Source organism: Oryzias melastigma, linkage group LG21 (genome assembly GCF_002922805.2).
Source record: "Oryzias melastigma strain HK-1 linkage group LG21, ASM292280v2, whole genome shotgun sequence".
Lineage (NCBI taxonomy): Eukaryota > Metazoa > Chordata > Actinopteri > Beloniformes > Adrianichthyidae > Oryzias > Oryzias melastigma.
This window is the reverse complement of record NC_050532.1, coordinates 8,072,611-8,084,668: the sequence shown is the minus strand read 5'-3', so window position 1 is coordinate 8,084,668 and position 12,058 is coordinate 8,072,611. Positions and strand designations below refer to the sequence as shown.

General features: G+C 35.6%; 2 protein-coding genes across 2 annotated transcripts; one reads left to right on the top strand and one right to left on the bottom strand.

Annotated features, from left to right (window-relative positions):
• Positions 1–302: 302 nt before the first annotated feature.
• Positions 303–5,401, top strand: nms (neuromedin S). Its single transcript, XM_024286548.2, has 7 exons — positions 303–581; positions 1,713–1,759; positions 2,122–2,178; positions 3,377–3,403; positions 3,486–3,539; positions 3,789–3,863; positions 5,214–5,401. Exons 1-7 carry the CDS (start codon positions 509–511, stop codon positions 5,244–5,246), a joined length of 366 nt encoding a protein of 121 aa, XP_024142316.1. The 5' UTR covers positions 303–508; the 3' UTR covers positions 5,247–5,401.
• Positions 5,402–5,506: 105 nt separating this feature from the next.
• pdcl3 (phosducin-like 3) lies at positions 5,507–9,347 on the bottom strand. Its single transcript, XM_024286547.2, has 6 exons — positions 9,210–9,347; positions 8,642–8,765; positions 8,392–8,482; positions 7,281–7,424; positions 6,422–6,630; positions 5,507–6,029 (listed from the first exon to the last, which is right to left on the bottom strand). Exons 1-6 carry the CDS (start codon positions 9,213–9,215, stop codon positions 5,884–5,886), a joined length of 720 nt encoding a protein of 239 aa, XP_024142315.1. The 5' UTR covers positions 9,216–9,347; the 3' UTR covers positions 5,507–5,883.
• Positions 9,348–12,058: the final 2,711 nt, after the last annotated feature.

Genomic DNA, 12,058 nt, shown 5'->3' with positions numbered 1-12,058 from the left:
ATTAGCCTATAAATATATTCCCCTTGTCAATTGAAAATGAATAAATAAAGGATTTAAATGGCCACTGAGGTGATGCAAACAATTTCAAATACCTAAAAAAAAAATTTTTTTAAATATCTTGATTTCAGGTAATAAAAAAAAAACTTGAATGCATCTCTAAGCCGTGCGTCATGAGGTCATGATCTATTTTCCTTTTAAACTATAACAATGTCCCTGACGCAAGCGCACACAGCAGCCCAGTGTTCCCATTCCCCACAGCTCTAAAGATGAACTGAACTGGTGATGCGCGCGCGCGGGGGTGGCACGTGCGCTGGAAATGCGCACGCCTGTTTCTGCTAATTGCGGGATGCGATTGGTCACCTGTGAGGACGCCAGGTTAAGTTGGGCGCTTTTAAACTGTTGTTGAAGATTCGGTGGTCAGAGCAGGGAAAGCACCGCGAGCAGAGCCGAACCGAGCCGAACCGGATCTAGACTATTTTCTTTGGAGAAACCAAGAGAGAGAAGCGATATGACTCTGTTCAGTGTTCGACAAGTTTTTCTTCTGTTTTTATTCGGGTTTCTCTGGTACCGAAGAACAACAGGTAAGTGAAGGAGCTTTAGAGTTACAGTTTTATTAATAATTAACTAATAACTATAAAAAAGTATCTTTATTTAAAGTTTCACGTCTCTTTTTTTAATACATTAGAAGTGCACCCTTGCTGTAATTTTCCTTTAATTGATGGAAAATGTGATGAAAATATGAATGAAATAAAGCATAATAAGTGTATATATTTAAATTTTCCAAAAAGAAGAAGAAACAGAGAAAAAAATGAAATAGTGTCTGCCTCAGTTAGGTTAATTTAATGTTATTTTAATAGTGATTTAAATAAAATGATCTATAAAATATATTGGAGTTTAAATGCATATTTCTGTTTAAAAAATTGATGTATTTTACATTTATTTTATGATTTTCTATAGAGACCTTTAAAATAATGTATCTGGATGGCTGTTATTTACCATTTCACTTACAGAAGTCTTAATTCACACTATCAGGTACTAGTTTGATTGATTGCTGCACTTAAGAGATGAATCATGTCATATAAAACGCTTCATAAGATAGATGAGGAGCAACAAAAATCTAAGTACTATTTTTCAGAGAATTGTTCTTAGGAATGTCCTATTGTCATGTCTGGATTAATTAAAAAATAAAAAGGTATGAGTGCCCCTTTTTATTCTGAGTCATTGGGTTTTCAAGTGTAGCAGGTCATGTCAAGGGTTTGAGTCTGGATATAACTCGTTTCTGAACCTGTAATTGAATGAATTATAGAAGAATTAAAGAAAATAGGCTAAAATAATGACAACCAGGTAAAAAGATCAATTCATCCATTTATTTAACCCACTTATTCATATAAGGGGTCAATGACTAAACAGATCCAAGAAATGTTGAATATTGTCACAGAAGTTCAAAAGCTTTTGATTCACTTTAAACCATTAATGGAAGAAAGTTTGTAAAAAGCAAATCTATACTTATTACTGTTGTTTTTGTTCCAATTTGTTTATTTATTCGTAGAGAAGAAATTTTTACTTATGAAATACTTTTTTTTCTTAGGAGTTTTCTTCAAAACTGACATATTTCTTCTTTTGGTAGAAGATAAAGCTTTTATTTTTTGATATTCTTATGGGGAGATTATAAGGAAAAACTTTTGTCCTCATGTTTGTTATTTTCCTTCTAGAGGCAAGTCCTTTCAATCAATGGGAAGATGGCACAGCGTTGCAAAAGGTAACAAACACTCTCCTATAATCCACATCTATCCACACTAATATCATCCCTCCAGCACTGCAGCGTCATTCACTCTGTTTCCCAAACAACAGCTTCATTTCTCTATAAACTCAGTTTTTGACTACTACTTCCTGCAGCGTAAAGTGTTTTTGTACACATCATTAGTCAAAAATGGCGGTTTGTTTTGATCCACAACATGATTTAAGTTCTAATATTTGTGTTACGCAATAAACTAAACCTGCAGTGACAGGAGGTTTGAAAAACATCGATTTTCATTATGACCGCTTTATGTTTTCCTCTAAAAAGATTTTATATTGTATTATTGTCCGTTATGAAGCCATAAATAATTGGACTGTCTGCAGGTGCGAGGCATCCGCAGTGACGATCTGAGTAATGTGTTGTGGAGGGACCAAAATGAGGTGAGCAAAAAAGAAAAAAAAAATCTCTTTTGCACCGAGATGACCTGTATATCACTTATAGGCCCAACGTAAAACCGTAATCGCCTAGACAACATAAACATTAATCCGGAGCATTCCAGTCAAGTTTAATTGCATGCATATTTAACTGCTGTCAAGACTGCAGGAAAGGAACAAAGACAGAGAGAGGAACGAGGAAAACAAAAGAGATTATCTCACTTAAATTTGTTTTTATTCTGTTCAGGCGAGGTTTATTTAGGTAGCTCATTTCGTGTAGTGTTTTTCCCATTTGTCACATTATAGCTTTAAATGCATATGAGAGTAAACGCAGTTCTGCCTGTTCCTCTGTGGTTCTGGTAGTCCAAAATATCTGAAAATATTTCTATTTCTGGACAACAAAACTTCTAAAAGCAGTAAGAGTTGGGCTTAAATCCTACATTTAAATCTAAGCATTAGTTTAATGCTCAGTTTAAGTCCTTTTGTTGGCAATTTATTATATCCGAAAAGGAAAGATTGTTACTCATTTGTACCGTTTTGCACCCAAAAGACTATCGAGTGGTTTTCCTTTAATTTGCTGGTTGTTGTTTTCTGGATTTGGTGTGTTGTGGCTGAAGATGCACCAAAACACGCAGGTTTAAAGTTGGTGCTGAAAGAAAGAACCGGAACATCCTGTGAGGAGAAGTTGTGCTTGGAATGATTTTCTAATGGATTAAGCGGCTGTGGAAGAAAGTTAAATTGTTCACTTTCTTAAAATAACTTCAAAATGTTTGCAAAAAAAAGAGCTTTTAGGTAGTTTTGTTGCAGATGTTCCAGTGTTTTGGGGTCATATTTTTGCAGTCCTGTTAAGGCAGCTGTCTGGCCTTTTAAAGTCTAATCCTCCTGGAGGATTCTTCCTGTTAAAGGGTCAGTCTGACCTGACTCTTTAAACACATTTGATTAGAAAATATTGAATGTTTGGATTGAATGTTTGTTCATTGTGGTGGTTTGTATTAGCATAGTTGAAATGAATCAAAATTTTAATAAACTTGTGAGTGTTAAATGTTACTATTAACCACAGGGTTGAAGACCAACACAAGACTTCACTGAAAGTAGCAACTGTAAGAATACATGGATAAGAGCAACAATATGTATTGGGCCACTCAAATGATTTAATCCTTTATTTCTACTTGTGCAACTAATGTGAAACTGTCTTTCCTCACAGGAGCAAGTCCAGAATATTTTCAAAAGGGTAGGTTTTGCTTTTTTATTAATGTTGATCTTGCACATGTGCTTCCAACAATAGTTGACTCTGAAAATGTTCCTTTTCATAGTTCCTGTTTCATTACTCCAAAGCACGCAACTCTCTCGGAGCCGTACAGCATGAGGTCAGTAGAAAACAATTGAATAACCGTTACGTGAGTTGTTTTTTTTGGTCCATCTTGTCTATGAGTTATGTTTTTAAAAAAAATACACATTTTTATCTTTTATCACTTAAAAGTGAAATTCTTAAAGCGAAAGAGGATATGGAACATATGTTAAAAAGCCAGCTTGCTAAAATAAAAAAAAAAACAAGTATGTAACTGGTGTTTTTGTCAGTCTTCCATATTTAACCTGCTTCTCTCTTCCTTCTGCAGTCTCACTCCGTTCACCCTCTGATGCGACTCTCACCAAAGCTCTCTCAGAGAAGAAAGAAAAAGGTGGTACTTCTGGTGAGAACATTGCAAATACTTGGGCATATACCACAAGCTAACAGCGCGCCAGACTTTTTTTTGGATCGTTTTCTCGTGATAGCAAGATCCACTATCTTGTTTTCACGAGAAAACGCATTTCATTTCAATAATGAAGAACATACTGTAGCGTCCCTCTCTCCTTTTCCCACACAGACTTTATCTGTTTTAAGCCTCTTAATTTGGTGGTTAACAACATAAACAGCTGGAGAAATCTGATGTCTGGAGGTCAGTGTACGCACCATGCAGCCCAGGGTTCTGTCATTCAACCTATTTGTTTGGGGGGTTTGGTGAAATAGTGGGCTGCACGGTGGCACAGTGGTTAGCGCTCTTGCCTCACAGCGAGAAGGCCCCGGTTCGAATCCCGGCTGGGACCTTTCTGTGTGGAGTTTGCATGTTCTCCCCGTGCATGCGTGGGTTTTCACCGGGGACTCCGGCTTCCTCCCACCGTCCAAAAACATGCTTCATAGGTTAATTGGTGACTCTAAATTGCCCCTAGGTGTGAATGTGAGAGTGAATGTGTGTGTGATTGAGGCCCTGCGACAGACTGGCGACCTGTCCAGGGTGAACCCCGCCTTCGCCCTTCAGTAGCCGGGATAGGCTCCGGCACCCCCGCGACCCCGAAAGGGACAAAGCGGTCAAGAAGATGGATGGATGGGTTTGGTGAAATAAAGGGAGAGGGGGGGTGCATGGGCCAGAATTAAGAAATCTGTATCTACTAATTAAAAAAAAAAGCTTTTAGGGAGTATTTTTGTTAACCAGAAAATAAAGAGACTTAAAACAGGTATAGTTTCAGTGTCTTGGAGCGGGAAAGGGAGATTGGAACGCTACAGTATATTTCTTCATTTTCTTTGATAGAAAATTATTTTAAAAAAATTAAAAAAAAAATAGTAAAAGAGTCTATTTTCTGCTTCTGTAGGTTTTAGCAGTTGTAAAACTTTATAAACAGGAAGCCTCTTCTAAAAATAAGATAAATTCTTTCCAAATTTTTTTAAATAAAGTATGCAGATTCACAAATGTATGCTCCAGTTTTACTTTTCAAATGTCAATTTCTCATTTTTTAATTCAAATTCACTCATCCCTATATAAGACACTTGTGAAATATTCTCATTTTTACCTTATAAATTGATCTGAGAAATGTGGAGAACTTCAAATTATGAATGGACGTTAAAGACGTGATACTGTTTCTCTTCTGCCTGCACAGACTTAACCTTTTCAGGTGGTGAAGGATAATTAAGATAAATCCTGTATACATCACTTAAAAAGCAATCACTGCATTGGCTCAATTTGCACACTGACTTATTTTTTTCCTCTCTCTTTTTAATTAAACAGAAGATTCGAGGCCTGCCGGAGGGGATGTTGTAAAGAAAAACAAAATCGATAGTGAGATTATTTTTAAAGAAAAGCAGCTGGATGATCAACCGATGACAAGCCATATGCAGCACCTGACTACTCCTTCCAGATGGAAACAACTTTTCGTTAATAAATTGTGTGTAAAGATGGAAAAAAATAGAACTGCACAGCCATGACTGCCATGCGTGTTAATGCTTCCTGATGCCACCCTCGTAGCCATGAGACTGATATGCTGCGTTGAAATGAGATTAGCGAAAAACACAAACTGTAAATCATTTTTCAGCAAGTCCTTTATAATCAGCAGTGATACCAAATAAAGAGAGTTTAGGAAAAATATCATTGAGGCAAAAAAGGTGAATTAAATGTTATGTATATTTTTGTGACCAAACTGTGATGTCATTAAAAAAAAGGTTACAGTTCTTGTTTGGTGGCTCCCTCAGAACATGTTTTAACATGAACATACATGACAGGTGATTTTTGGCAATACAAAGACTCAACAAGCGCCTTAGAGCAGGTTGATCGCCACCTACAGTTATAAATATGAACTTTCTGGTGAAAGAGAAGCACTTTCTCCTCTCTGCACCAATGCTTCCAGGCAGCCGTGTGGACCATGCGGTTATCTCTGGTTTGTTTCACGACTTTTTCCCATTTATTCGTCATCCTCAGAGTCACTGTCCTTTCGTGTAGGAAGCGAGTTTTTGATTGATGACATTAGTTTGTCTTCTATTTGCTTCCTCGGGTTCTCCTCCAAATCCGTCTTTACCGCCCCGAATTCAGAAAGCTTCCACTCCAGCTCTGGATAAATGATAAAACACGTAATCAACACATTTAAAATCTAAAAACACTTGTTTGTGTAAAATATTCAAAAGATATTCAGCCAGGACAAAAGGAAAAGCTAAAAATTGTTTACAATTTAAATTCCCATCTTAAAAATAACATTTAATGAAGACAATATTTTATCAACTTTTAAGAACACAAATAATACAAGTGTTTTTTTTAATAAACAAAACTGCAAATAATTAAAACAAATTTGGCAAAATACCAACAAAGGTTACAAAACTTAACTTATATTTGCTAATTATAAAAATGGACATGGATGATTAGCATTATCAACAAAGTGGTAAGCATGCATATTAGGAGGGAACACCACTGAGGGGAGCTGTGGGGGTGTTATAGCGACTCCTTACCATCAACTTTGAGGTTCATGCCTCCAAACACCAGAGGACCGATGAACTGCGCCTTCATCTGCCCCTCAAAGTAGATGAAGATCGTGGGCAGGTTGCGGTCGGGGTAGTTGGGGATGCAGGTGGTGGAGATGGACTTGAGGAACTTCGTCTGGGGGAATTTTCGAGCCAGTGTGCTTAGGTGCTGGTTGATGAGGGTGCAGAGGGGGATGCTGGTGGAATGAAAAAGTGTTACTTTAATGATACTACACAGAGACTGCCTGAAAACAATGTGAAATGTAAAAAAAACAAAACAAATGCAGTTCATCTTGATTTGTAAAAAGCTGAAGTTTAACTTCATATATCGCTTTATCTTCAATAAAATGATTCTCAAATGAAAAGTGAAACATGCATTTATAGTTTCTAAACAACTTTTAACACTTTTTTCCCCCATGCACTTCATTGTGCATGAAAGCATCTATGAGGTTTAAGTGAGAACTTTGATATAAAGCACATTTTTTAAAATTCACACATCTGTTGTTATAAATACAATAAACTCCTAAACTGCCAACAATTTAATTCCCAAAAACAAATCCAGAAAATTTCATTTTAGCATCTCTGCTCCTTTTACCAGGGGCAAGCAAATCCAGGCCATACAGTATAATTATGTTTATGCTATAACAACATATATATATATATATATACATATTTATACACAAATATTTTTTCCTTGTTATCATGTTTATGTATTTCCATGTATTTAAATCTCAATCATCCTAACCCTTTTCACAGCATACACTGAAGGTGGTTTTACGAGACCCCCTCACCCACAGAAAAGCCAATGTCTGTTACTTGTGTTCCTGTGATACTTTTGACAGCTTACCCCTGTTTGTAGAGGTGTAACACCACCCAGATGCTATCTCCAGCCGTATTGACCTCTTTGACGTAATCCTGTCCAGAGATTTCCCCCACCTCCCCGAATATGTTCTTCATCTGAGTTGCTTTCCATTCTGCAAGACGCTTCTGTCTGTGAGGAAAGACGGCTCACATTAATATACATACAGAAGGTACATTAAGTCCCAATGTGTAATAGGTTTCCCCCTACATGTTTACATGTCTGACCGTATGAGACAATAGATTAATTTCACGGGATTTTGGCAAGAATTTTACTTAAAAAAAATCAGTAATTTAATATTCAATAATTTATTAGACAAAAAGAAACTCCTACCAATAAAAATATTGTAAGGGTTAATCAAATGTAACACAACAAAAAGATAGCTTTAAATAAAAGCTTAGTAATAGATTTGCAAAAATGAAAAACTGACCAAAATGAAGCCTTTGACCTACTAATGTGATCTGAACCTCAAAGTCCCACTCCAACTATATTTTTTTCTATTATAAAATCTTTCCTATTGGTCTTTTAATCATGATTACGCTGTTTAGCCATAATCAAAAAGCCTGTGTCATATTTAAAGTCGTATTTTCTTCAACTTATTTGATTTTAGTTGTGGGCACTACTTTCCCAGTATTCCTTTGTTTACACTCTCTCTCAGTAGCTTATATAGTTTTGAGCCAAATGGCAGCTCAGGCATGGAAAATTAGGAAGTTAATGAATCTATTTGTCTGCAAGTGGATGCTTCAGATTTGAAGCAGAGAAAGGAGACTGGCCCATTTATGGCAGTTGCTGCATCACAAACCTGATGTTGTGTCACAAATCTGAGCTTATTCAAACCTCTGGTTTTCATCTGCTCCAAATCAAACAGGATTTGAACAAAGAAATACTCAGAAATGCACCTTTAATCTTAAATTATTTCATGCATGTCTATCATTATGAGAGAAATGCCACATGAACATGTCAAAAACATGATTTTCCTTGCAGTGGGTCTTCAAATCGTGGTCGTCTATGACATCCTACAATTATTATCTTAAAGTTAGTGGTAGTTTGTGTGATCTCTGAGACTAAGATCACCTCAGATCTGCTTCACCTCTCTTACCTGTACATCTCAATGGCAGCCTCATCATCCTCACCAAACTCATCTTCATTTTCCTCCAGTTCTTCTAGTGTCATGCTTTCATAAGTTTTAACTAGTCAAAGGGGGGAAAAGGGACAAAAGTTTCTGTTGATTTGCAAATATACAACTAATGTTGCCAAAAATTACAACATAACATGAATTAAAAAAATTTGGGTGGTAGTTTAAAAACAATATGTGAAATCAAACTATCTTTTTAATGTACGTGTCTTACCAACAGACTGTTGCTGCTGCTGGACGGCCAGCGCATCCTCTTCCTCATCTTTAGGATCCTCTTTAGGGGGAAGAATTCCTTTTTTTCTCAGGATATCATTCCACTCTGTGTCTTCATTTGGATCCTAAAGAATAAAATATACTAAAGTCATAATGGAATTTAATATGTACTCCTCTGCTATACAGATTAAACAGTGTTTAGAGTAAGAAAACAAACAGGATATGACATCATCAAAAAGTGGAATAAGACAAATTGAGCTTTTGCTGCTAACAAGCTAACACACACAAAAAATCTCACTTCATGTAACAACAAAAATATATCATTTGTACTTCCAACAACTCTTATGTTTCTAAATTAAACAGCAGTGTCAGTTTCATGCTGTTGGGTAAAAGGGAAATAAAAATCCATCAGGAAGGATAAGCAGAGCAGAACGTGCTGATACGCCCGGTTCCGCTTAAACTCTACATGTGTCCATAAAAATTGAACTACATATAGTATACTTCTGTGTTACGGCTTGGCTAAGAAACGTAAACCGAAGTTTTTCAACATATAACAAAGTTTTACCGACCTGCATTTTCCCAGAGAAAATAAAACCACGGCTGTTCTCTCAGTCCGGAAGCAGAAGGAACGCAGTGACGGTGATTCCGGTAGAAACCGCAAACCAAGAATTCTTAAATGAAACTAAAAACAATGATAAAATAAATTCAGATCAAGCTACATATTTTGTTTAAAGTGTATATATATATTTCTTATTTCTGTAAGGAAAAAACAATTTAAACCTATTTTAAATGGCTAGGAACTAATCTTTCTAGATACGACAATAATAAAAGTGACAACAACTTCCTGTAGACGCTCGTATGACCATTTAAGGAAGGGGAGCGGAGCATTCCTTTTGACAACAGGTGCTGCAAAAACGCACGCATGCGCACAGACTTATGTAAAAAATTGAAAACATTTATTATAAAAAGCCTAAATGTTTTCTGAATGATTATTTAAAAAAAACAAACCAAAAATAACTCTGTCTTATATTCTTTATAGTATTGTACTATATAAACACACACAGTTTTATATATTGAACATAAGCATGTTTTTATTAATGAACTTATCTAAAATCAGTATCAAGTTAAACATTTGAAATATCGTAATTAAAATGTTTAATTCTTATTTTTAAATGTAGTTTTATTTGTTAAATATCTTGCAATGTTTTGTGTTACGGAAATAAGAGAGTGCTTGTAAATGACAATTTGTGTCAATACAAAACATTTTTAGAACTGAAAAGGAGAACACAAGAGGAGAATGATAGACTGATCTGCCCATCAGATGATCACTAATCCAGATCATAACAAAATCTTGCACGTGATCAAAGATGACGATTGCACATGAAAAGTCAAAGAGAGGAATTTCTGAAAAAACATTTTAGAAAACTTTAAGAGAAGACTAAATTTGGCAGCACATAAAGATTAGTCAGCGTTAAGTGCAAATAATTGGTTTGTAGAGGAGCACATTGGCTGCTCTCTTCAGATGTGAAAAGATTATGGTGAGTTTTAGCAGACTGCACTCAGTTTCCTGGAACCTAAATCATCCACATGTGACCTTGCATGTGGCCGCATGTGACCACAGTGAACAAAGGCTCAAGAAACTTTTGGCTGAGCCATTGACATGTTCAAACTTGTCCTGGTTGACTAAGTCAAAATTACAAGTCACTCATGAGGGCGGTTCAGCAGCTTTAAAAAACGGAAATCTCCCACCTCTTTGAATTGAGGTAAACATTAGGACCAAAGGTGAATCCACATTCGATATCCCGAAAGCACTCTTAGATACTATGATGCATTCTTTTCTACTCTTTCTTTTCTTCTTTTTTTTGAGTTATTTGTTAAATTGCATGTTTGTGCTGCTCAGTTTCCAATTTCTAGTCTCAGAGTTTCTGCTCCCATAGAAATCTTCACAAACTCATAACATTTTCTGCTTCTCCTGCAATGCTTACTTCCCCTAAATGACAAAATAACTTTGTTTAAAGCTTTGAAGAATGAATAAAATACAATGTTTGTTCAGTAAATCAGTTAAAAAATTCACAATAGAAAAAAGGAACAACACATTTGCTGAAAATTGTGCTTCATCCAATCAATGCCTAACAAGCATTTGTTGTCATACATCATGTTTCTAGCTAAGAATAAACTCAGAATGAATGAGCAGACTAGACCAAATAAAGACCTAAACAGGGTTCATGAATGCGGCAAAGATTTGCGCTTTGATATGTGATGTTACTGTTGCTATGGCAACAGGAAATAACTTCTCTTTTGAAGACTTACAACAGTCCGCACTACATTTCCTCTAAAAGTATAATTAGCAAGAAACCATGTAGGCACCCCTTGAGCTTGCACAAGGTTGCATGGCTCAACTGCTTTTCCTTTCCAACACCCAGAATCATCCGAAGACATACAGCTCATAGGTGCAATGATGGACACGCAGGATGTTATCTAAGTAAATGTAGTTCGTATACTTTAAAAGGTTTGTTATTTTTTCAATGTGATTTTCATTACAGCTTTGAGGAGTTACCACAGTAAATGACCCCATGAGTCACACATGATTTAACTTCAGTTCTACCCTTCCTCATCCAACTCACACTGACCTGGATGGCAAAAGGAAACACTAGAAAGTGCAGCAGCAGAACACTTGGAAGTCCCAAGAAAACTCCCATAAAAAAAAAAAAAAAAACAATAATAATAATAACAAAGCCCAGTTTTTCTATGCTTCCAACATGGTGCAAGTCCAGGATGACAGATCCATAGTTATTTTTGATAATTAACTTTTGTTAATTATTTTTTTCCAGGATTTTTCTTTTTTAAAAGATAGAAGAAGAAGAAAAAAATGCCATCTTGATCAGTATGTTCATTTTTAACCATTCCTTCCCCAGGTTACTTTTCAAATTAGGAAGTGTAGATAATAAAAATAAAAATTTTCAAAAACACAAGTAAAATTGCAAAAAATTTAGCCGGTAAACAGTAACCAAATCTGCTGAATCTTTGAAAAAAAAAAATTTAATAACCAATATCTTACCTCAAAATGTTTTACCCTAATGAGTTTGGGATTTAACGGCAATAGCAAAAATAATAATAATAAAGTCAAACAACATTAAAATCAATCTTTTCCACGCAGCAATCTCTTCAAAGAGGTGAAAATATACAGAATAATAGATATAATGTTAATAGTTATATGCATGTCTATGGGTGAAAACAAACATGGATTTAGAAGCGGAAGTGTAAGTTGACGAAACCTGGAAGAAAATAAAAATAGAAACAAAGACAGAGTTCTCACTCTGAGTTTTTTTACGGAGACCTTTCAACTATTTCAAATCTCTATAGACATTGGTTTCATGAAACAATAAAAAGTATTTAATGTTGAAGGCTTAAAAAAGCT